The sequence below is a fragment of the Xenopus laevis genome, chromosome 1S (genome assembly GCF_017654675.1).
Source record: "Xenopus laevis strain J_2021 chromosome 1S, Xenopus_laevis_v10.1, whole genome shotgun sequence".
Classification (NCBI taxonomy): domain Eukaryota; kingdom Metazoa; phylum Chordata; class Amphibia; order Anura; family Pipidae; genus Xenopus; species Xenopus laevis.
Genome location: NC_054372.1, coordinates 199698980 through 199724251, shown reverse-complemented (window position 1 = coordinate 199724251; position 25272 = coordinate 199698980). Strand labels below are relative to the sequence as shown.

General features: G+C 45.7%; 1 protein-coding gene across 1 annotated transcript in view; it reads right to left on the bottom strand.

The window, feature by feature from the left end:
• Window positions 1-21426: 21426 nt before the first annotated feature.
• Window positions 21427-25272, bottom strand: part of vwa5a.S (von Willebrand factor A domain containing 5A S homeolog) — a gene marked incomplete in the record, with an annotated part of 28736 nt that continues 24890 nt past the window's right edge. Inside the window, 3 exon segments of the mRNA NM_001086493.1 lie at window positions 21427-22620; window positions 23116-23242; window positions 24822-24974. Coding sequence (NP_001079962.1) covers window positions 22538-22620; window positions 23116-23242; window positions 24822-24974 — 363 coding nt within the window.

Genomic DNA, 25272 nt, shown 5'->3' with positions numbered 1-25272 from the left:
AAACAAGGAAGTAAAAAATCTTTCCCCCTTCCCCCCCCTAATTTGCATATTCGGTTCGGTAATCAGCCCAATCTTTTGTCAAGAATTCGGGGGTTTGGCCGAATCCAAAATAGTGGATTTGGTGCATCCCTACACAAAACAGTCAAGATAAAGGTAGACAAGACCGAGACAAAGTCACAAATTTGTCTTCACAGAAGAACAGATATGGAGTGTTATGCTCAGCATATGAATTACATCTGTGCCCACCCAGTGTCACCCACCACATTACCATAACAATCGTGTCAGGAGCCACCCATTTCCCAAATATGGTAGCGGCCATTGCAGGGTGATGTCAGTGGCACGTGACTAAATTGCTCCAAAATATGAAAATAAAAAGACATCATGAACCCGGGTTTAATTGAAGCATGATTGCTGCCTGTCCTTGACTCTGGGCCTGGAAATCGACCCCTTTGGTACCGCAAACTGGACTTTTATCTGGTAAATCTGCACAGCAGCTGTTGCCTTGGTTTTTACTTCAACCATCGACAGCCACTAGGCGTTGACAGTGAGAAGTTCCTTGTTGCTTTTCTCAGGTCTTATTTAATCCGATTTATTTTACAGACTCAGGACGACAAGGGAACATTGAACTGCAAAATAAATGTAAATCTATTACTTCAAATTGCCATTAGTTATATCCTTCGAGCTCAATCTCTTGTCTAAATAAACCAAACCCAAGGACCAGTCTCTGGATAAGCAGAATAATGATGGCTTGTGCCTGATGCCCATCCATGTGAGACTGCACCGTAGCCTTTAATTTCTAGTCTTCTGCTGTCAGTCTTTAGGCTGCTCCTCTGGAGCTGGAACTCAGTTTCATCTTTCTTTAAAGAGATAACAGACTTTAGTCAACTAGAGCAGCTGGATCTTCATGGAAAGACCAACCTGAAGGAACACAGTGGGACTAGAGCTTCTTGGCACTTCCAAGGCTTTGGAAAGGAGAAGCCGTTCCTCAGGCACCAGAGTGTAGCAGTTACCAACTACTCTCACATCTACAGTATGTCATCTTCATAAAGAGTGGCTGTGGCACAAAGCTGGCTGGTCTTCTCATGCCTCTATTTTTCCGACAAGGTCTGAAGGGGTTTATGTGTGATGGCAGCTGTTTTCCAGCATTGGTGAAATTGATTCTGCTGAAACTTATTTCTTCCTCCTCCTAATTTCTCCTGAGCTCTTCTCAAACCACTGCTGGCAATGAGACATCCCCTGTACTAAGCACAATCCTTTCCATACAAGGGGCAGACCTCTGCATCGCAGTCAGACAAGGTCTTCTCTTTGACACACTGTGAGTCTCTTTCTACACACTTGGTGCCTACCTCCCACACTCCCCACTACCATTCACCTTTCTTTTTACTTTTCTCTTTTATACCGTAATCGCCTGTGTAAAAGCTGCCAACGTGTTTCCAAGGTGACCGGCAAGAGCTTCTGGGTACATACGGTCCTCAGTCTCGAATGCCGGAATCTTACCTTCTTCCAGAAGATATAAGAAATGAAGATTAAGAGACGCAAGTCACAACAATGTGCTTGGTTCCAAAATGCCCAGCTGGCCACTGCTATTAATGCCAAAATTGTGGATTATGAGGAAAATCAGAATAGTTACCGGCATCTGTTCAGTAGCATTTTATTGTGAGTACAAACCGGAAGTATAAATGGGCAGAACCACTTGCATCGTACTCAGGTCACTCTATATCATGGAATATTCTCCTCCTCTCTCCATCTTGCCCTACAGTCTTCATTTTATCCTACTGTCTCCATCTTATCCTAATGACTCCATCTTGTCCTACTGTCTCCCTCTTGCCCTACTGTCTCCATCTTCCCCTGCTGTCTCCATCTTGTCCTACTGTCTCCATCTTGTCCTACTGTCTCACTCTTGCACTACTGTCTCCATCTTGTCCTACTGTCTCACTCTTGTCCTACTGTCTCCATCTTGTCCTACTGTCTCTATCTTTCCCTATTATGCTAATTTTATCCTGTTTTTTCCATCTGTCCTCCCATTGTCGTCTCTTCCCAGCAGGACCGCCATCAGAAATCGCAGGGCCCCATACGACAAAATTTTCTGGGCCCCCTGGACTGCGCCCACCGCAAGCCCCACCTACAGGTCCACCCTCCCCACTACACACTAAAAAAACAACAAAAACATTGGTGGCTAGGGTTCCCACATGTTAATAAAAAATAGAAAGATATTGGTGGTCAGGGCCCCCCATAAAAAAAAACATTTGTTGCCAGGGACCCAATATTAAAAAATATTGGTGGCTAGGACCCCACATGAGAAAAAAAATGGTGGCCAGGCCCCCCCAGGTTATAAGAAAATTGGTGGCCAGAGCCCCTTAACGTCCATGCCTTCCTGAAGTCAGCAGCTCTCAGAAAGATGGGGGCGCCCGGCTAATCAAGTAAGTATGGAGTGGCCGGGCCCCCTTACCCTCGGGCCCCCTACAACTGTCCCCCCTGATGGCGGCCCTACTTCCCAGTAACAACTCGTGCTTAATGTGGCCCTGCTATAAGCAGGGCCCAAAACAGTGGCCCCATTTTCACAAAAGATACTCCTGAAAAATAGATAATATGCCAAGAAATGGCAATATATCCCAACATGGTATAGGATTAGCATGACATTCTCTTTCTATATATATATACAGTATATTCCAGCACTGAAAGTCTTTCTATGTGAAACAGAGGCTTCTCATTCCCTCTCCATAAAATTTCCCCCTCTCGATATAATTAACCTGCTAATTACCTGACACATGATGTACCACGTGGTTAGAGACAGAAAGTGTCTGGGGCAGAAGTGACGTTCCAATAATAAGATGTAACTGGGGGCTGAGATCATGATAATGACACATGGGGGTGTAAGGAATACACAACAATATAACACACCATGTAATTACTGCCACTGACTGGATCATATGACCAATAACACAGCACAGAGAGCGTTACACCACTGTAGTTACACTAGCACCCAGTGCACCCATGCCCAGCACCTATTTGTTGTCTCCCTGGCACAGGGGCCGCGGGAAGCACTGTGGGCACAACAGACCCCGGTACTTTGGATCAGCCTTTGACCAGGTAATAAGTCCTGGGTTATATCACAGAATTTGGCTGGGATTCTATAGAATTGCTGCCTGTGGCTGAGGGTGGATGCTGGGAATTCTAGTCCATGCACTGCTGGCAGGTGCCTTGGGATATCCCCATTTGCTTTTATCTTGTGTCCCTTCTGTGTTTTTTTTCAATTCACTTTTCATTCTCATCGTCAGGACTGGAACTTCATGTGTATTTGTCTGTTCTGCCTCCTCTGTACCCTGTGCCCCCTGGTACCTGAGCGTCACACCGGCTGCCCACCCACCTCCCCAGTCACTGTACAGAGAAGCCTTATATGGTAGTGGGTGCCTGGGAATTCAGCCAGATGATTATTCCATTCCCTAGTGACACAGAATTCTTGCCAGTGGGCGGGAGACAGACGGAAATAATCTGCGTGTTGCATCCGGTGCTGAAGCATCTCCTGTAACACAGACACTTTCTATACATGTCAGAGTGTGTATATACAGTATATATATATATATATATCGGGTCTGGGGGTGGCAGTGCCAGGCTGTGGGGGTACATTTGGCTCTTCAGTCAATAAATACTAATCTGAATGCCAGAAATTCATCCCTTGCACATAATCACCCCCCCAAAAATGGAAACACAAAATCTTCAGCAAAGGCAGTCGGGTACCATGGAAGGAAAGCCATAGATTTTATCATCTACAGCAGAGAAGAGGTTAAAGGTGATGCTCCAATGATAGGATATTTGTTGATAAGCGATTCATTCTGTTCCTGGCATGAGATATAATGTACACCTATAATGCTAACAGTGAGTTAATGAGCGTTTAGTGATTATTTGTAATTTACCTACTGCTCCGGGTAATAATAATTCTCATTACTGAGACACAGACTGGCTGAGACGGCTCCATTCCCAGAAACCAAAGTAACTGTAACTTGTAACATACTCTGTATTCCCGAAAATAACCACTGCCCCCCCAACAATGTCTCACTGCCAAACCAAGGTCACCCATATGCATTTGCCCCTCCCATTGCTGCTATAACCACCCCTTCATTTTTGGAAAGGTTCCCACTAGGTGTTGGGACATTGTTGCTGGGAGTTATTCCCATTCAGACACAAGAGCATTTGTAAGGTTGGGCACTGATGTTGGGGATCAGGCTTACAGTCGGGGTTCCAATTCATCCCATAGGGGTTCAGTTGGGTTAAGGTCAGGGTTCTGTTCATGGGGACATTGTGCTGATATGAAGAATGCAGGCTACTGGCAGATGTTTTATTGTCTATAAATAATAACGGCACAGTGAATATACAGGGTGAGTTCCCCTTTAATCAGCGCGGGTGTCAGAGCCGTACCATTGAGACCCATCAGGCTCAGTAATTATAACGTCCCTCCAGTTAACTGATGTGACTGCCGCCTCCTCTCATTAACCCTCTCCTACACTGTTTGGGTGGCTGCTGAGGCTTCTGTTTGTTATTGGGTGAATTCTGCCTGAACCCACACAATTCTGTCTCTGCCAATCAGAGAGTCCAGGCAGCATCAGCACCAGCCCACTCAGCCATTAGCTTTCACTTTCTGCAATCCCACTGCCCAACAACAAATCCCAAATATTCCAACAAGGGCAAAATGATCTATTCGGATCATCATCTATCAGTCTTATGTCTAGCTATCAAACAATCTCTCTTTCTGTGTGTCTGTCTCAGTGTCTATCTACATAGCAATCATGTTATTAACAGACATTTATCTGGGGGAAGCTCCATTACCCAGGACAGGGGGCTGTTCAGGATAGAGATTGTCTGTACTACACAATTGTTTCCATTCACATACAGACAATTCTGTTAGTTGTCGCATTACAGATTGGCCTCCTTTGTTTGCAGCTTGTGTTTCTAGAACAAAGAGTCCTGTAAATATAATGATGGGAGATGTGGGTGGGGAGGTAATACTTTACATATAATGGGAGAGGAGGGAAAGAGAAGAGGGACACAGAGAAGGAATGGGGAGAGATGTAATGGTACAAAAGGGCACACAAGTTATAGAAAACACACAGATATATATGGCACCAGTTAACCAGAGAGAGATAGAATGAGGTCATGGAACAAAATAGAACCGAGTTATTAGACATATGGAACCCAGTAATGGGATAAAGATTAAACCTGGTAGTCGGAACAAATGCAACCAGGTAAAGATGAAACTAGGTCATATGAGACAACAAGCCAAATAATGAAATAAAGATGGAACCAAGACATGAGAGAAAGATGGAACCAATTCCTGGAAGAAAGATGGAACCAAGTCATGAGAGAAAGATAGAACCAAGTCATGAGAGAAAGATAGAACCAAGTCATTAGAGAAAGATAGAACCAAGTCATGAGGGAAAGATAGAACCAAGTCATGAGAGAAAGATGGAACCAAGTCATGAGAGAAAGATGGAACCAAGTCATGAGAGAAAGATAGAACCAAGTCATGAGGGAAAGATAGAACCAAGTCATTAGAGAAAGATAGAACCAAGTCATGAGAGAAAGATAGAACCAAGTCATGAGGGAAAGATAGAACCAAATCATGAGAAAAAGATGGAACCAAGTCATGAGAGAAAGATGGAACCAAGTCATGAGAAAAAGATGGAACCAAGTCATGAGAGAAAGATAGAACCAAGTCATGAGAGAAAGATAGAAACAAATCCTAAGAAAAAGATGGAGCCAGGTAATCGAAGAGAGATGGAACTAGGTCATGAGAAAAATATGAAAAAAAGTGATGGGAGAGAGGTGGAACCAGGTTATGGGAGAAAGCTAAAACCAGGTCATCAGAGAGAGAAGGAATGGGAGAAAGATTGAACTATGTCATGAGAAAAAAGGTTGGAACAAGGTCATGAGAGACAAGGAACTGAGTAATGGGAAAGATATGGAACTATCCCGTGAAAGAAAGATGACACCAGGTAATGGGAGATCAATGAAATGAGGTTATGGGAGAGATATGGAACAAGTTAATGGGAGAGAGATAAAACCTAGTCATTGGGGAAAAAGCTGAAACCAGGTAATCAGAAACAAATCGAACCAGGTAAAGGAAGAGAACCAGATCACAAGAGCAAAGGAACCAAGTAATAGGAGAGAGATAGAACCAGGTCATGGAAGAGAGCTGGAACCATGTAATAGGAGAGAGATCAAATCAAGTCATTCAAAAAAGATGGAAACAGGTACAAATATGGGACATGGTGAATCTATTTGGTCCTGCCAATAAAGCTTATTTGAATTGAGATGGAAACATGACATGGGAGAGAGAGAAATGGTACCAGTTAATGCAAGAGAGAGTGATCCAGATAATAGCGAATGAGTAAGCTGGAGAGAAGGAGCCAGGTACACAAAGAGGGAAGGAACTAGGTAATGGGAAGGAGGGTGAAAGACAATGGAAATGGAAGAGAAATAGAACTACATGAGTGGTTGTCAGTGGTTCTGGGTTTTATTTCCAGCCTACATGGAGGGGGTGGAGCACCTGGCATTGTGGTGTTAGAAGAACTGCCTCCAGCAGACAATAGGGCAACCTGAGGTAGTAGGACAATATGCAGATATAGTGCAAGATGGAACAGTAAGATCAAATGAAATCAGTAGGGCAAGATGGAGATAGTAGGACAATATGGTGAAGCAGGGCAAGATGCAAACAGTAGACCAAGACAGAGACAATAGGACAATAAGCAGAAGTAGTGCATGATGGGACAGTAGTATAAGATGGACATAGTAGGTCAAGATGGAGATACACCAAGATGGAGACAGTAGGGTAGGATGAAGACAGTAGGGTAGGATGAAGAAAGTAGGACAATATGGTGAAGTAGGGCAAGATGGGACATTTAGACATGATGGAGTCAGTAGGAGAAAGTGGAAACATGGCAGGATAAAGATATTAGGGCAAGATGGTCAGCAGGCTGTCACGGGGAACTAGAATTTGTAGCCCAACAACAGCTATAAATGGGTCTCCACAAACTCTGTTTTGTCCCAGTCGCAGCTAAAGGTGCCCCTAAAGGCCTGTGTATATGGTCGCAGTGCTACTATACAGTATATTTGCTTCAGTCTCAGTAGTTATCCTGAGCTCACCTCTCTGCCTCACTGATATACACTGAAATTTAGTGCAGACAGGATAGAGAGTGTCCTCACATAACCCCCGGGAAGCTGAAGAACATTATTAGTATTCTGAGAAAGAATCCGATGCTGGAAATTAGGTTCCGTTTCCTTGGGGCCTGTCATTTGTTTCCAATGAATTGTGAGGCAGAGGGAGGAAAGTGACCCAAATCACTGCCAGCCAATTACAGCACGCGGACACCTTCTATTTATGGGGCAGAATTTGGGGGTGTTCACTTTTTAGGTACCCTAGATATTGCTCATAGCCTGTATATAGAGATAACAATACTATAGTAGCATAGGTATTCCCTGTACTAAGCACAATTCAGCAGGAACAGTCCCTAAGTTTGCTCATAGTCTGTACAGAGAGATCCCATAAAACTATGGCAGCATAGGTATTCCCTGTACTAAGCACAATTCAGCAGGAACAGTCCCTAAGTTTGCTCATAGTCTGTACAGAGAGATCCCATAAAACTATGACAGCATAGTTATTTCCCTGTACTAAGCACAATTCAGCAGGAACAGTCCCTAAGTTTGCTCATAGTCTGTACAGAGAGATCTCATAAAACTATGGCAGCATAGGTAGCCCCTGTACTAAGCACAATTCAGCAGGAACAGCCCCTAAGTTTACTCATAGTCTGTACAGAGAGATCCCATAAAACTATGGCAGCATAGGTATTCCTCTGTACTAAGCACAATTCAGCAGGAACAGTCCCTAAGTTTGCTCATAGTCTGTACAGAGAGATCCCATAAAACTATGGCAGCATAGGTATTCCTCTGTACTAAGCACAATTCAGCAGGAACAGCCCCTAAGTTTGCTCATAGTCTGTACAGAGAGATCCCATAAAACCATGGCAGCATAGGTATTCCTCTGTACTAAGCACAATTCAGCAGGAACAGCCCCTAAGTTTGCTCATAGTCTGTACAGAGAGATCCCATAAAACTATGGCAGCATAGGTATTCCTCTGTACTAAGCACAATTCAGCAGGAACAGTCCCTAAGTTTGCTCATAGTCTGTACAGAGAGATCCCATAAAACTATGGCAGCATAGGTATTCCCTGTACTAAGCACAATTCAGCAGGAACAGTCCCTACATTTGCTCATAGTCTGTACAGAGAGATCCCATAAAACTATGGCAGCATAGGTATTCCCCTGTACTAAGCACAATTCAGCAGGAACAGTCCCTAAGTTTGCTCATAGTCTGTACAGAGAGATCCCATAAAACTATGGCAGCATAGGTATTCCCCTGTACTAAGCACAATTCAGCAGGAACAGTCCCCTAAGTTTGCTCATAGTCTGTACAGAGAGATCCCATAAAACTATGGCAGCATAGGTATTCCTCTGTACTAAGCACAATTCAGCAGGAACAGTCCCTAAGTTTGCTCATAGTCTGTACAGAGAGATCCTATAAAAATATGGCAGCATAGGTATTCCCTGTACTAAGCACAATTCAGCAGGAACAGTCCCTAAGTTTGCTCATAGTCTGTACAGAGAGATCCCATAAAACTATGGCAGCATAGGTATTCCCTGTACTAAGCACAATTCAGCAGGAACAGCCCCTTTCTTGATTAGCTGGGCCCCTCTGCTTTCTGAGAGCTGCTGACTTTGGGAAGGCAGGGCGGGAGCACAAGGGGAGGGATCTTCTGTCCATTACTTCCCTTATTGGTCACTGAATTTAAGTCCCGGTTGAGCTGCTCAGGGATTGGATAGCTGAGGTTTGAACTTCTCCTCCAGCTCATCCAATCACCATGCAGCTTTATCGGGACTTTAAATTCTGTGACCAATAAGCGAAGAAAATGCTGTCACTGGAAGTAGATGCAGCCACCTGTGCTCCCCTCCTCCCTTCTGTAGTTGGAACTCACTGACAGCAGGTGGGCCCCACTAATGAACTAAGTGTAACATGGCAGGGCCCCCCTAAAGGTAACCCTTTGTGGTTCCTCTTGTGTGGTGGGGCCCGAGGCACCAGTTTTTTTTTTCTTTTTTTTTTCAATCATTTTTATTTTTATTTGCAAATAAAAAGACAAAGAAAGGAATTGTACACAAACGTGGTTCTAGATTTGTAGTCACTGGGAGTATCCCAGCCTACAGAACTCTGAAGACACATAGTACTTCCACATTGTCATCCGAACCGTACAATAAACAACAATAAACAGTTTTGTTTCAAACCTTTTGAGTACTGTCATAGTGGTTGACATATCAGTAAGAGGGTAGAGGACACACCAAAGGAAACATCAAGGCGGGCAAGAGGCGGGCACTCTGTGGAGAGGAGCACATTGTATAAGAGGTTATGTCATCCCTTCCATTGTGGGTCAAGGGGAAAAAAAAAAAAAAAGGGGGGGGGCCGTTAAGTGGGCAAAACGTTCCGGTACGCCATCCACGGTGTCCAAACTTTGTAGAATTGTTTCTGGGAGGCCATACGTATGCTGGTCATTTTTTCCAGGAGGAGCATGTTATCTAATTTGGTTTTAACCAAGTGGAAGTCCAGAATCAAAGATTTCCATGAGGATGCTATAACCTGTTTGGAGGCTGAAAAAATGTCGGTGATTAATTTCCGTATATGTTTATTTCCTCCTGGGATCCTCTTATGAATCAGTGCCTCCGCCGGGTTTTTCCTGAGCGACAGACCAGTAACGTTAGTTATTAAAGTGTATATGCGGATCCAAAATCTGGCAGCTTTGGGGCATTCCCACCAGATATGCATAAAGGTACCTTGGTGACCACAGTTCCGGAAACACAATGGGGAGCTAGTTGGGTACCATTTCGCTAGTTTAGTAGGTACGAGGTACCATTGGTGCAGTATCTTTTGAGAGGTTTCCTGGATAGCAATGTTTATAGAACAATGGGTGGCATCCCTAATTATATCCAGCCATTGATCCTCCTCCATACAAATTCGTAAGTCTTTTTCCCAAGCAGCTATAAACCCCAGGTGTTTCAAGGGGGTAGGATGATTGAGAAGATCATATATAATAGAGATGGAGCGTTTCTGAGGAAAGTCCTGCAAGCATAGCCTTTCATATAAGGTAGGGGCCAGGAACTTTTTCTCCTTCCATAAGGCATGTATATAGTGCCTGATTTGGTGATAGCGCAAAAATTCGCTCTGTGGGATATCATATTTATCACGTAGTTGTTGCCACCCGAGGCACCAGTTTTTTTTTAAACTTCTGGGGGAGGGGCAAGTTTTTTTACATGGACTTTTAAGGGGGGCCCTGGCCACCAATTTTCTTATAATGTGGGGGTGGGGGGCTGGCCACCAATTTTTTTCCCCATGTGGGGTCCTAGCCACCAATATTTTTTAATGGGGGGTTCTGACCACAAATGTTTTTTTTTATGGGGGGGGCCCTGACCACAAATGTTTTTTTCAATGTGGGGGCCCTGGCCACCAATTGTTTGGGGTCCTAGCCACTAATTTTTTTTTAATGGGGGGCCCTGACCACAAATGTTTTTTTCAATGTTGGGGCCCTGACCACCAATATTTTTTTAATAACATGTGGGAAACATAGCAACCAATGTTTTTTTTTTTTTTAGTGTGTGGTGGACCTGTGGGTGGGGAAGGTGGACCTGTGGGTGGGGCTTGTGTTGGGTTGCAGCCCAGGGGGCCCAGGAAATTTTTTTGTATGGGGCCCTTCGATTTCTGAAGGCGGCCCTGGTTTATGACAATCGGAACTACAGACGCACCAATGACCGTGATTGCCCGCGGGAGGAATGTTCTGGGCAAGTGGAGACAATGGACCACTTTTTACTTCAGTGCCCCTTTAATATAGATGTCTACAAACAAGTCTCTGCTGCCTTGGCCATTCCTTGCCTCTCTGGTTGTAGTTACCAGGAGTGGGCCTATGGGGGTTATGTTTTGGGCACTCTTTTCTTAGTCAGCTCTGTTGTCCGCTTTTACACCTGGAGTGCACGGTGCAAGGTTTCTCTGAGGGGTGAAGTCCCCCCCTGTCCAGGGGGGCTCATTCTTTTCACCCCTGTAGATTTTTACCATTTTCTATTTTTCTGAAAGGGCTCATACAGTTTTAGGTGAGTAGCCCAATCTTTTGCCTTCCTGGAGTCAGAGTCTTGATTTGTTTTGATTAGGATTAGAGTAGGGATACACTGAATCCAGGATTCGGCCTTTTTCAGCAGGATTCGGATTTAGTTGAATCCTTGTGCCTGTCTGGACTGAATCTGAATCCTAATTTGCATATGCAAATTGTGGGCAGGGTGGGATTTTGCGTGACTTTTTGGTAAAGGAAGTAAACCAATTTTTTTTTCCCCACTTTTTCCTTTCCCGCCTATGCAAATTAGGATTTGAATTCGGAATCTTCCACGAAGGATTCGGCCGAATCCAAAATAGTGTATTCGGTGCATCACTAGATTAGAGTGGCAGGCTTTGCAAATCCGAGTGTGATGCTTTATATATATGTATACACACAGGTATAGGATCCCTTATCCGGAAACACAATATCCAGAACGCTCCGAATTACACAATGGCCGTCTCCCATAGACTCCAATTTATCCAAATTATTAAAAATGATTTCCTTTTTCTGTGTAATAATAAAACAGTCGCTTGTACTTGATCCCAACTAAGATATAATTAATCCTTATTGGAGGCAAAACCAGCCTATTGGCTTTATTTAATGTTTATATGATTTTCTAGTAGATTTAATGTATGAAGATCCAAATTACCAAAAGATCCATTATCCGGAAAACCCCAGGTCCCGAGCATTCTGGATAACAGGTCCTATACCTGTATGTATATATATATATGTGTATCTATGTATATAATGTTATATTGTAGATTTATATTGTATATGTTTGAATGTTTGCTTATTTGGTATCTTATTTCTTTAGCTTTGTTGTATGAGGATACAAGAATTCAATATAGAAAAAGTCCCGTGTACTAAGGCCAATGTAGGGGAATATTTACTGTATGTGTAGTTGTTACTTAAAGGTGGAAATGTCCCTTTAGTTGTTATGAAGCGGCAGAGCTACAGTAGAACGGGGCTCCCCTCTTGTTAAGGCTTCTGAGCAGAGAAAGATCAGCTGTGCTTGTGATCTGCGCCCCTCCCTCCCTCTTTAGTGTCAGCCTGTAGGACAGAACACTCAGCTCCCACACACGTTCCCCTGGGGGGCCTGGGAGTGGAGGGGCATCACGACTCTGAGGAGGAAGAGGAAGGCAGTGGACTTGTAGTTGCACATGTTGTACCCAAATGCAGCGCAGGAAACAGGTTGCCATGGAAACTGAAAAATGCTTATGCGGCTTGTCAAATGATGGTCAAGGAATGAGGTTTTTCCTAGTAAAAGGCTCCAGTGATTCATTCATTATCTGCCGCACGGGGGGGGGCCCAGTTCTCCACTGACAATGAATGTCCGGGGAGTTGCAAATGCAAAAACCTGACCCTCAGCCAGGGCCGGAGGGACACTGGGAGAAAACCCGGAGGACCCCAGCCCACTCCCCATCCCCTCCGGCCCACTCCCCATCCCCTCCGGCCCACACCCCATCCCCTCCGGCCCACTCCCCATCCCCTCCGGCCCTCACCCCATCCGGCCCTCTCCCCATCCCCTCCGGCCCACTCCCCATCCCCTCCGGCCCTCACCCCATCCCCTCCGGCCCTCACCCCATCCCCTCCGGCCCTCTCCCCATCCCCTCCGGCCCTCACCCCATCCCCTCCGGCCCTCACCCCATCCCCTCCGGCCCTCTCCCCATCCCCTCAGGCCCACTCTCCGGCCCACTCCCCATCCCCTCCGGCCCTCTCCCCATCCCCTCCGGCCCACTCCCCATCCCCTCCGGCCCTCTCCCCATCCCCTCAGGCCCACTCCCCATCCCCTCCGGCCCACTCCCCATCCCCTCCGGCCCTCACCCCATCCCCTCTGGCCCTCACCCCATCCCCTCCGGCCCACTCCCCATCCCCTCCGGCCCACTCTCCATCCCCTCCGGTCCACTCCCCATCCTGCCGGCGCTCCCTCAGGCACTGAAGATTAGTTTAATTACACTTGCTCAGGGCAGTTCGGGTGCAGACCCTGTTGGGGGGTGTAAGGGCAGGGGCCCATTGGTGGGTGAAGGGTGGGTCCCGACCCTGCTCTCAGCTAAATTAGAGGCCAATCATTTGCTCAGGGGTGGGGGACATATTCTGGAATACTCTAGGACCTACGGTGACGTTAAAGCACCCCCATTGGTTCATAGATTTAAGGAGCCAAACTTTATCATATAAATCAGCAAATGATGCAGTCGGGGCTGATATTTGGGCAAAGCAGAGAGAGAGGACCCAACACGAGTAGCGCCCCCTTAGGGCCCATGAGGTTTAAAATGAGACATTCCTGCCTTTTTAGTTTAGGAATCCCAATTATTAGATTGTGAGCTCCTTTGAGCACAACCGTCATCATTAAGGGCTGTGATTGGTTATTGCCTGCTCTGCATTAAACCATATACAGTCCAATTCCAACATTCCCAGGCCAATGAAACACCCTATAAAGTAAAAGCCCCGACCCCTCAACCGTCACATGATCTTCTAACCTTAGGGTGGCCATAGACTTAAAGATCCGCTCGTTTGGCGACATTGCCAAACGAGCGGATCTTTCCCCGATATCCCACTAAACGGCATGGCTATATCGGGGGTAATTCAAGTGTTCGGCCGTGCCGAACGCTCGAATTACGATGCGCCAAGCGGCTCCGACGGTCGGTCGGTTAAAAATCCAACCTTCCCGATCGATATCGTGGCCAGATATAGATCGGGAAGACCCGTCGGAAGCCGCAATACACAGGCAGATAAGCTGTCAAATTGGTCCAAACAACTGATATCGGCAGCTTTATCTGCCCGTGTATGGCCACCATTAGAGATCACAAATCTGTAGGCCTGTTTATATAAGACACCTAGTGACACCCAGTGGCCACACACAGACATGCAGGGGTAACATCACTATGGGAATAAAGCTTTGCCATTGATGTGCAGATTAACTGTAATATCAGATGAGGAATCGGACGTCCCCATCTCCCGACCTGCCACTGACCATCAGATGAAATAAAGTAGTAAAAGAACAGATGAGTCGATGTTCTGCCCCTGACAGTAATCGTACGATAGTTTATGTCTGACAAAAGCTGGTGACATTAGCAGATCAGCAATACACACAGAGACACGAATATTCTAACCTGTCCCATCGAATGAACAACCGATCGGCATGGCACGAAAAACGTTGGAACTCTCCACACACGGTCCGAAAATCGTGTGAATTGAGGAATTGTACAATCCTATCTGTACGTCTATGGGCAGCTTAAGAGAGAGTGAGTATAAGAGCGACAGAAAAATAGATTTTTGTACTTACCGTTAAATCCTTTTCTCTTGTCCTACATTGGGGGACACAGGCACCATGGGGATGAAGATCCTGTTGCTTGGAGAAAGGACACTAAAAGGTTAAAGTGGCTCCTCCTCCTCCTGCTCTGGGCTTCATCCCCGCCTACCTCCTCAATCCTCAGTTTTCTGACCGAAGAAGAGATGACGAGCCCTACCAATTGCCCATGTGAAGAGAAGGAGCTCCTCCCCAATGCAAGCTAAGCACGGTATGAACCACCTGCTGTTTGAAATTGTTGCTATTTGAACAACATAAATTATATAAGATATTACCTGATCAATATTAACATGAACTAATACAGGGAGGGAAGGCCTGTGTCCCCCAATGTAGGACAAGAGAAAAGGATTTAACGGTAAGTACAAAAATCTATTTTTCTCTTGCCTAGATTGGGGGACACAGGCACCATGGGGACGTCCCAAAGCTACCCATGAGGGCGGGACTTTTTACCCCTAGTGTTCAGGGAATAACCACCTGCAACACTTTCCTGCCGAAGCTCGCTTCGGCTGAGGCGATGTATGCACCTTGTAGAATTTGGAAAAGGTGTGTGTGGATGACCACACTGCAGCCCTACAGACCTGTTCTGCTGAAGCCTGGAGGCGAACCACCCAAGAAGTGCTGAGTGAAGAAGTAGAATGAGCTGAACCTGGAAGGGTGTGGTCTTACCTCGTACCTCACAGGCCTTCAAGATTGTTGACCTAATCCATCTTGCATTGGTGGCCTTAGATACCTTAAGGCTTTTCCGTGGTCCTTCTGGTAAGACAAAGAGGTTGTCTAGCTTCCTTCTACTCTTGGTAGCCCTGGTGTATGTTCTGAGAGAACGAACCACATCTACATATGTAACTGTTCCAAATATGTCTTTTGTTCAGGACAAAATGAAGAAACCACCAGGTCCTGGTTAAGATGGAACTCCTTAGGAAGAATCCTAGGTAGGTCTCAACACCGCCTTGTCCTTGTAAAAAATCAAAAATGGTGGACGACAAGATAGAGCTGCTAGTTCTGAAACTAGTCTAGCCAAAGTGATGGCTAATAGAAAACTACCTGAAAAGTCAGCAGAGTTAATGGAATCGAGCCAATGGCTCGAACGGTTGCTCCTGCAATACAGAAGGTACCATATTGCGATCCCAGGGAGGGATTGTATGACGGTATGGCGGTATCATCCTCAATGCTCCCTGTAGGAAGGTCTTGATGTTGGGCAGCATTGCAAGCTGCTGCTGCTGAAAAAGGATAGATAAGGCTGATACCTGAACATTCAGTGAGCTGAGTGCCAGCCCTTATTTCTAAACCCTCCTGAAGGAATAACAATAGGCTACTTTCGTCCCAGGACTGTGGGTCTTTGGCTTTAGATTTACACCAGGATATGAATGTCCTCCATACCCTGTGGTAGATGCGTGCGAAGACGGGCTTTCTGGCCCTTAGTAAGGTCGGTATGGCCTTTTTTGGAACTCCTGATCTGGCTAGGATTATGGCTTCAAGTGTCATGCCGTTAAATCCAGCCATGGTGAACTCAGGTGGAGGATCAGTCCCTGAGATAACAGATCCATTCTGTCTGGAAGGTGGAATGGTGCGTCCACTGATGAACTTATGAGCTCTTCGAACCAAGTGTGGTGTGGCCAGTAGGGTGCCACTACAACTGTTTCTACCCTTCTTGATTACACTTGGCAGAAGTGCCAGTGGTGGGAAGACATATGCTAGGTGAAACTGCCACGGAACCACCAGTGTGTCCATGCTAGGGCCAGAGGGTCATTGCTTCTTGTGAAGAACCTCGTAAGCTTGTTGTTGTACCTGGATGCCATTAAGTCTACTTCCGGAGTGCCCCACCTTGCCAGAATCAGTTGAAAAAACCTCTGGGTGTAGGCTCCACTCTCCCTGATCTAAGGTCTCTCGGCTGAGAAAATCTGCTATCCAGTTGCCCACTCCAGGGATATGAACTGCGGAGATAGCTGGTACCGTGTTTTACACCCACAGAAGAATTTGCTGTGCCTCTGCGAGGGCAGCTTGACTCCTTGTGCCTCCTTGGTGGTTGATGTAAGCCAACGCTGTCACATTGCCTGACTGTATTCTTACAGGTAGATCTTGAAGTCTGCCTGACCATTGGAGCAATGACAGGTAGATTGCTCTTAATTCCAGGATGTTGATGGGGAGTAGTTCTTTCTGTGACCAACGTCCCTGTACGGTTAGGTCTCCCAATACTTCTCCCCAACCTTGTAGACTGGCAACTGTTGTGATGACTGTCCACTGGTGATTGGGGAAGGGTTTTCCTGACGGAAGTGTTGTTGGTCAAAGCCACCAACTGATAGAGGTTCAAACTAGATCTGATAGGGGAATCCTGCAGTTTAGGTTCGCTCAGTTCCTCCTCTGGTGTTGGAGTAAGGCTCTGCATGGCTCTGGTGTGGAGCTGCGCATATGGAATCGCAGGATGACACTATAGTCCCTAGCACTCTCATGGCAACCTTAAAGGTACCTGATCCATTTTTTGCAGAGATGGCAGGAGCCCCTGCATGGAGGTGATCTTGGATTGGGGAAGGAAGGCTCTTCCCAATGAAGAATTTAGATCAAGCCCTAAATATTCAGTACTCTGGGAAGGTATGAATCGAGAATTTTGGAAGTTTATCTGCCAACCTAACAGCATTAGTGTCTGGAGATGAGTTGTGGCCAGTGCCATGGAACGGGCCTTTACCAGTTGGTCGTCCAGGTATGGTACGACACTCACTCCCTGCAGTCGCAGGTCCTCTAGAGCCGCAGCCATGACCTTTGTGAATAGCCTTTGCGCGGAGGATAGTCTGAAGGGGAGTGCCAGGGATTGCCAATGTTCTCCTGCCACTGAAAAGTGAAGGACCCAGTGGTGGTTGGGATGTATGGGGACATGCAGGTATGCCTCTTTGATGTCGATCACCGCCCTGAAATCCTCTGTGTCCAGGGACATTAGGACTGACTGGATGGATTCCATCTTGAAGTGGTGCTTCTTTACATGGTCGTTTAGTGCCTTTAGGTCTAGCACCAGGTGAAAAGATCCATCCTTTTTGGGTACTATAAACAGGTTTAAGTAGAAACCGAAGCCCCTTTTACCTTTGAGGGACCGCCATTACTACCGCGGAGGCAGTCAGGGCGTTTGGAACCCCATGGAAAGCTGAGTGCCTGGGTTCTGTGGTAGGGAGCCTTGAGATGGAAAATCACCTCGGAGGTAGCTGAGCGAATTCTATGAGATAGAAATGATCTGTAGGACCCAGGGTTCCAGTACTCTATGCCGTCACACCTCCCGAAAGTGACTTAAGCGTCCGCCAAAGGGTTTAGCTTTCAGGGGTGGGCACCCCCTCATGCGGAGGCTGTTTTGTCCCGTGCGGGCTTAGGTGCTGCTCTGCTTCCTGACCAAGACGTGCTCTGCCTTGACTGGAATCTGGGGCGGGTCGGAGCTTGTTGCTTTTCATGTTAGGACCTCTGGCTCTGTAGCTTGAGAATTTTCCTTCTCTGTTCAGCACCAAAAAGTTGTTTTTTTTGTTTTTTGTTTTTTTTTTTTCCCCGAGAATGGGAGACCAAGCAGAGACCACTTCAAGGTAAGATCTGTTGACCAGTTTTTTAGCCAAAGGAAACATCTGGCTGCAATGGATTATGCCGAAGCCCATGTGACGAGCTTAGCCGCGTCCAGGACTGCTACGCAAATTTATATATTTGTGTCCGCTATCGGAGCTAGAAAGAGGTTGGGCCACCTGTTCCACCCAAACTTCCATTGACCTGGATACCCATGGGGTGGCAATAATAGGTCGGAGAGTTCTGCCTGCTGCTGTAAAAATCGACTTGCAGAAACCCTCAAGACGTTTGTTGATAGGATCGTTAAAGGAATCCGCATCGACTACTGGAATGGTGGTGGTCTTTGACAATTTAGAGACGGGTGGGTCCACTGCTGGGGGTGAAGACCAAGGTCTGTAAAGTAAAAGGATAAGTTTGAGTAAAGCGATGGAAAATTGGACTCTATGGTCTGGCGTTTTCCATTGTGCTTTAACAATGTCGCCCAGCTGTTCATAGGCTGGAAAGACACAAGAAGACTTCTTTTGCCTCTTGAAAATGTTATTGGTTTGCTAAAGGTGGGGTGTGCCTGAATCAGGCTCTCGACCTCTCATTGTGATCTAGGGGTATCCTGATCCTATTCATCTGCGGATAGGATCTGTCCCTCTTCCCAATGCCTCTTCCTGTTCATCAGGCAAAACAGGTGGGGAAAGGGGAGGTCGCTTTGTGACCGACTGCTGAGTGACCGGTCTGTGAGGCTCTGTAGATAGGTGCTGTAGGACGGTATCTAGAGTCTCTGGAATTCTGGCTAGGTTTTGTAGACCCGCTAGAGATAGAGCGCACACCATTCAGAATCCAAGCTCGTTTGATTAGCCGTAGCTGTCGCAGAGCTGGCTGGTAGGGCTGTGTGGGATTGTAATTGTGCAGTGACTGCTGCAGTCTTACAGGCTTCACATATTGGCTCAGCCAAAACACTAGCAAATTTAGGTCTGCAAGTAGCCCATGCCAAATACTAAATTGCATTGGTGGTACATGCAGTTGCCTGCTTGGGAAGGGACTGGTCATCTGCCCTGCCCGTCATGGCTATACTATGTAGTGCAACCCAGTAAGTAAGATATTGGGGAATATTAGGAGAGTCCAGAGGAGTGAACCACTTCTCCCTTAGAGTGCAATCTGTGGAGACAGAGGGAAGTAGTGAAAAATCCCACAGTAGGTCCCATAGAGAGAGGGAAGTGTTAATCCCCTAGAGAAAGAGTAAGGGAAGTGTAACTACCTATTCACCAAGGTAGGAAGGAATGGTACCTTGTTCTTCTCTGTGAGAGACAGTGAGGCTGGAAACGCTCAGTACTGGAGAGAGAGATGCGGATCCAAAATGGCTGCCAGAGAGGTTTCCCGGGCTTTGGTATGGTACCTTAGTAAGATGGCGCCCGTGAGGCGCGTGTGCAGCGACTCGTGCACAATGAAATAGACGCATCGCCAGATGGTGGCGCGAAAGATCGCTGGGAATGGCACTGAGTTACCAATGCGGGGACTACTTTTAGTGCTGTTGTCCCATTATGATCTACATATATAAAAGCATTGTTAGAATTCTGTTCCATGGAAAATATGACTTAATATTGATTCATGAGAAAATGTATATTGTAACCTTAACATAAATATCAAATAAAAAGCATGAAACAGGAGGGTGATTTAGACAAACTGTGTGTTGACAGTGTCTTTATATCTACTGATGACCAGCTTAAGGTCTACTGGTAGATCCCATCTACCTTTTGGACATCCCTGGCCTAGGGAAATCTTTGTCAGAGAATAGCAGTGAAAGTGAAACTTAAATGCCTAGGAAAATCTGTGTGAGAGAATAGCAGTGAAAGTGAAACTAAATGCCTAGGAAAATCTGTGTGAGAGAATAGCAGTGAAAGTGAAAGTAAATGGCTTTCTGCAGAGCTGACAGGCAGCATGTAATGGGGGGAGGGAGGAGGGAATTGACTTACCTCCTTGTGCCAGCCAGGAATGCTCAATAAAAGATATACCCTCCGTCGTGGCTACTGGTGCAGCCTCCGGAGAGCGGGAACCAGTGCCCAGGGTAGTGTGGGGGGGGAGCTCCCCAGCCTGCAGCCTCCGTAGAGCGGGAAGGCTATAGAGCATCTTCAGATCAGAAGTCCTTGGCTGGAGGGGTTCTGGAAGAGAAACACTGACCCCTAGTAGTGGCATGATACTGAATAAATCTGTACCATTGCTCCCAGCCACGAAGTGTCCATCCTCCTTCTGAGGACACTAAAAGAAAACTGAGGATTGAGGAGGTAGGCGGGGATGAAGCCCAGAGCAGGAGGAGGAGGAGCCACTTTAACCTTTTAGTGTCCTTTCTCCAAGCAACAGGATCTTCATCCCCATGGTGCCTGTGTCCCCCAATCTAGGCAAGAGAAAGGTCAGACTGATTTAGACAGGGGAGGGGCATATTAAGGATAAAACTATTTATATTATAACATGAATTTACCTGTCGTTGTTGGGCATTATTACCCCCTGCACCCATGTGACTCCTGCAGCTTCTCTCATTGGGCATCAGCCACAACTGTCCCTCCCATTATACACAGGAGGAAAGCCAATTGCCAGAACTGGTTACACTTATTATAAACTGGGGCTGGATAAACCTGGGAGGCGGAGCTGCCCCCCAGTCCAGGCTATGCCCCCCATAATATGCCTCCGTTATATCTAATGGGCACATGGGGAGAGGAGACAATGGTTGCCCATTCAATCACCAACAAGGGCACCAGATATATTTGGACAGACTGACAGTGTTCAGATGAAATTGGCCATTGGTTGGGCAGCAAGTGCCGACTGTTACGCTGGATATAATGTACAAGCCAACTATCTGCACTGGGCCCTAAAGAGATCACTTTGCACAATGTACCTCTCTTGCTATTGGTCCACAGCTGATTGGATGGAATTCACCTGATCTTTATCTCAAGGGCCCAGTGTTTAGGTTGGACCAATCTGGCTCAGCACAAGGCAGTCTGATCCGGGTCTGGTAAAAAGGCCATATTGTTCAGTTAGTCACTTGGTGATGTTAAAACTAAAGCTGCCCATAGACTCAAAGGTCCCCAAACGAGCGGATCTTTCCCCGATATGCCACTAACGGCATGGCTATATCGAGGGTAATTCGAACGTTCAGCCGTATGGTCGAACAATTGAATTACGATGCGCCAAGGGGCTCCGACGGGTCGGTCGGGTAAAAATCAAACCTTCCCAATCAATATTGTGGCCAGATATCAATAGAGAAGACCCGTCAGAAGTCCCCAAACACAAGCTGTCAAATTGGTCTAAATTACCGATATCGGCAGCTTTATCTGCCCGTGTTTGGCCACCTTAACCCATGAGTTACTGGGCACTTATACCAACTGTACCCACTACACTCCAGACATTCAACACTCCCATACACAATGGCTTTTCATTTGTTTTATGCAGATTTGAAACAGAAGTGACTTATTGAGATGAGTATAGAACTGTAACTGTATCAGTGTAACCGTATAACTATATAACTGTATAACTATATAATGTAACTGTATCAGACTATCAGTGTGACTGTATAACTGTATAACTATATAACTATATAACTGTATAACTATATAAGTGTAACTATATAACTAAATAACTGTAATGCAAGAGAATGGGATTAGGGTGGGAACCAGGACTGTACACTGTGGATCACTCTGCTCTTTGGCAAACAGGGCATAATATTTTGTCATTATTATTTTCCTCATTATTATTTCCCTCAGTCATTAGCCAAAAATTGTTCTGGAATCACTGGGCGATCACATGCCACTAACTTGAATAGGAATCGCGTCATAATATGATTTCCCAGTAATTTCTACATCAAAATTCGCGCAGGTGGGAGTTTTTGGTGCGTCAGATTTTTTTGCACAATTCCCATACCAATGTTGCTAGTACTGTATTGATTGTGGGCAAAGTTCCCCTTTAAAGGAGTAGCCTGGGAGCCCTAGACACAGCAAGTCACATGAAGCAACGCAGAGAGACGAGAGGCTTGTGTGTGGGGCCACAGTGTGCAGAACTAGAAGCTGAAATGTGCAGTAAATGTGAGGCTTTGGGGCCAGGGCGATGGGCAAGAGACTCAAATAGGCACAAGATACAATGGTAGTCCAGCAAGGCAGGTGCTAAGTGCAGGGCTCTCTGGAGCTCCAGATTAACACACTCCAGGGTGGATTCATTGGAAATTGTGTCATGACCAGAACTTGCACCAACACATTTATAAATGAGCCCCTGTATCTTATTGCAGTTCTGCACATTTATTTGTTTCCACTTTCACCCCAAGCCTCACATGTGCTGCACATTCCAACTGCACCTCTCTGGATGCATCGCAGTGGTACAATCCTGGGGGAGGGGTAGGGCAGTGTGGAGTTGAACTGGCACGAAGCAGGGACAGTCCCAATATAAATCATCTTTGTTATATGATTAAAGCCAAACTGAAGCAGCAGTAACAACTGGAGTCGTCTTCCCAGTAATTAGGGGAAAATCTTCCTCCTCTTGTCTCTCCTCACAAGCCAAACTCCTCAGGATCCACCGCAGATTTCAGCAGATCATTCCCGGCCTTGATGGAATCTCTCAGGGAGGAGGAGCCTGAGGAACACAATGTGCAGGTTAGGAGACAGAATGGATTATGGGATGGAATCTCTCAGGAAGGAGGAGCTTGAGGAACACAATGTGCAGGTGAGACACTGTAACAGATAGAGGCCTAATGTAGAGTGTTCACTAAAACACTATATATAAAGTGCCTGCACCGAGCTCCAATACAACGGCTAATAACCTTAATGAAGTGCAAGGGAGCTCTGTAGCTGTAATGTACCTGGATCAAGTACAGGCCTCCATTTCTACGTTGCACCCACAACCTTCTTATATTCCCACAAAATTGTGGTAAGTGAAGAATATTTATATTCCCGCTCTGCACCACATAAACTCATAGAAGTTCAATGACACGGAAGCAAAACGCTCAGTTCTGTGGAATAAACCTGCACAGATTGTTTGCACTTTACACTTAGCAGCAAACAGCCCAATCAGAACAGACAGTTGGTGTTACTTTCCCTTTAATAAACAGAGAGATGCCCATTGCTTTACCTGCTCCGGACTTTATCCAGGACACGGCCTTGTGTTCCAGCAACTCCCACTCATCTCTCTGATCCAAACAGTGGGCATGGAGCCAGATCACAGCCAATAGCGTCGGCCACACAGCAGGGTCGGGGCTCTGGGGTAGAGAAAAGAACCTGATTTAATACAGGGGTGCCCGGCCTTGTGCATATCTTGCAGCTCCTACACTCCTGTAGTCACCTGATTTTACTACAATGATGTCATATATGACCATTAATAAATAGCCACACCCCCAGGACCTGTCTGGCAGCCTCTGTCCTAAATCACATTATCATTAATACTAAATATTACTGGATAATATTGTTCTACTTCCCTGCAGGGTAATCTGTAACTCAGGGGTGGAGCTACACATGGATCCCCCCAAAACTCTCCCCACACCCCAAAACTAAATTTACTGTCAGTTTAAAAGGGGATAATAAACCACCACATTAGTAATAAAGCATAAATGTACTTTCTCAGTGCTTGTGCAGTTAATATACATTTGTCATATATTTAAAGGATACATGTACTGTTAATATGAATGAATTTTGTTACAACAGCGCCACCTGCTGGTCATTTCCCCACCAGTCTGACCAGCAAGTAGTCAAGGAAGTTGTCAGGAGAAAGAAATGCTGTATTTTGTATACTAAACATAAACATGAACTTACTGCACCACAAGCCTAATCAAACAAATGATTTATGCTTTCAAAGTTCTTGTTATACATCTTTGCAAGACCAAGACTGTGCACATGCTCAGTGTGATCTGGGCTGCTTAGGGATCGCCATGAAATAACAAAACAGCACAAGTCAAATAATATCTGCCAGAAGCCGATACAGCAAGACTGATTAATAATCAGAATATACAGACTGCACTGGCTCCTGTGTTGTCATGTAATCTAATGTGGATTTTATAGTTTTTGTATTGTTTAATAAAACTTTCTCCAACTCTGCAGAACCAGTGGCTGCAGCAAAAAAATCCTCCAAATAGAATCCCAGTTTATCTGTTTAAATCTGGCTCCATGATCTTTGTCCCTGCAGCTGGAGTTGGAAACAGTAAAGGGGATGTAAAGGCAAAAATAAAATCCAATACAAATCTCTACACAGTCGCCGACTGCTCTACTGGGAAACAAACAAAGCTGCTTGAGTTCTGCATGGCTCCCCCTGCTGTTCATAAGTATGATTGTTTCCCTGCAGAGCAGTTAGGGACCGTCTGACAATTCCTATCCACAGCAGTAAATGAAGGGAGAATTTCACTGCATACAGTCAGGTTTCTTATAAAAACGATACATATTTTTTAATTAAAGTACAGGTATATTGGAGACAGGTTTCTTTTTCATTAAAGAAAGTAAAAATGGGATTTTATTGTTTTGCCTTTACATGCCCTTTAATATCTTGGAATAAAAACAAAATAAATAATGAATGTAAAGACAAAAGGGCTTAGAAGAGTCCCCTCATCAGTTTCATGTACAGTGTCAGCCTGACAATAGGGCTCTACCCTAGAGCTGCAAGACCCAAGTCAATAACATGTGAGTGGGATAAAGTCCTATGGTGAAAATAAGAAAGGGTTGATTGGTGCCCATTGGGGAGATCCTCTGGCCTGATTGTACCATCTCCATATCTGTCACTGAGGTCCCCATAGGGCACACTGTCAATATACAGAGGAGTTTCCCATGGCTACAAATGCACATATACTGCACCTGTTTGGGGTCATTGTTTCGCATCTCCTTCAGTGACAGCCCCAGGATAGAAGCCAATTCTGAGTTGAGAGTCCAGGAACCATCGGCTTTCTGCAAAGAAATGAGTCTGAAAAGGGCCGGAGCCTCGTTTGCTTGAACACTGAATTTAGGGCCTGGAAAACAAAATCTAATATATAAACTCATTGGGCCTCTATCATTCATTGGACACAGAGATCAACAAGGAGATCAACAACTACTTTCCATTCACAAAACATTAGTCCCCTCCTACAGTGACTCACAACTCTATGTGACCAATCAGATTTAGGCATTCCATAGGATACCACCAAATGCAATACAATATGCGCCTAGGGGGTTTCAAAGGCATCAAGCTTCAATCTGCCATGCATCCCCATTTGGCCAATGAAATCGTGCCATTTCACTATTTAGCAGCACACATGTTTTGTAATGCAAA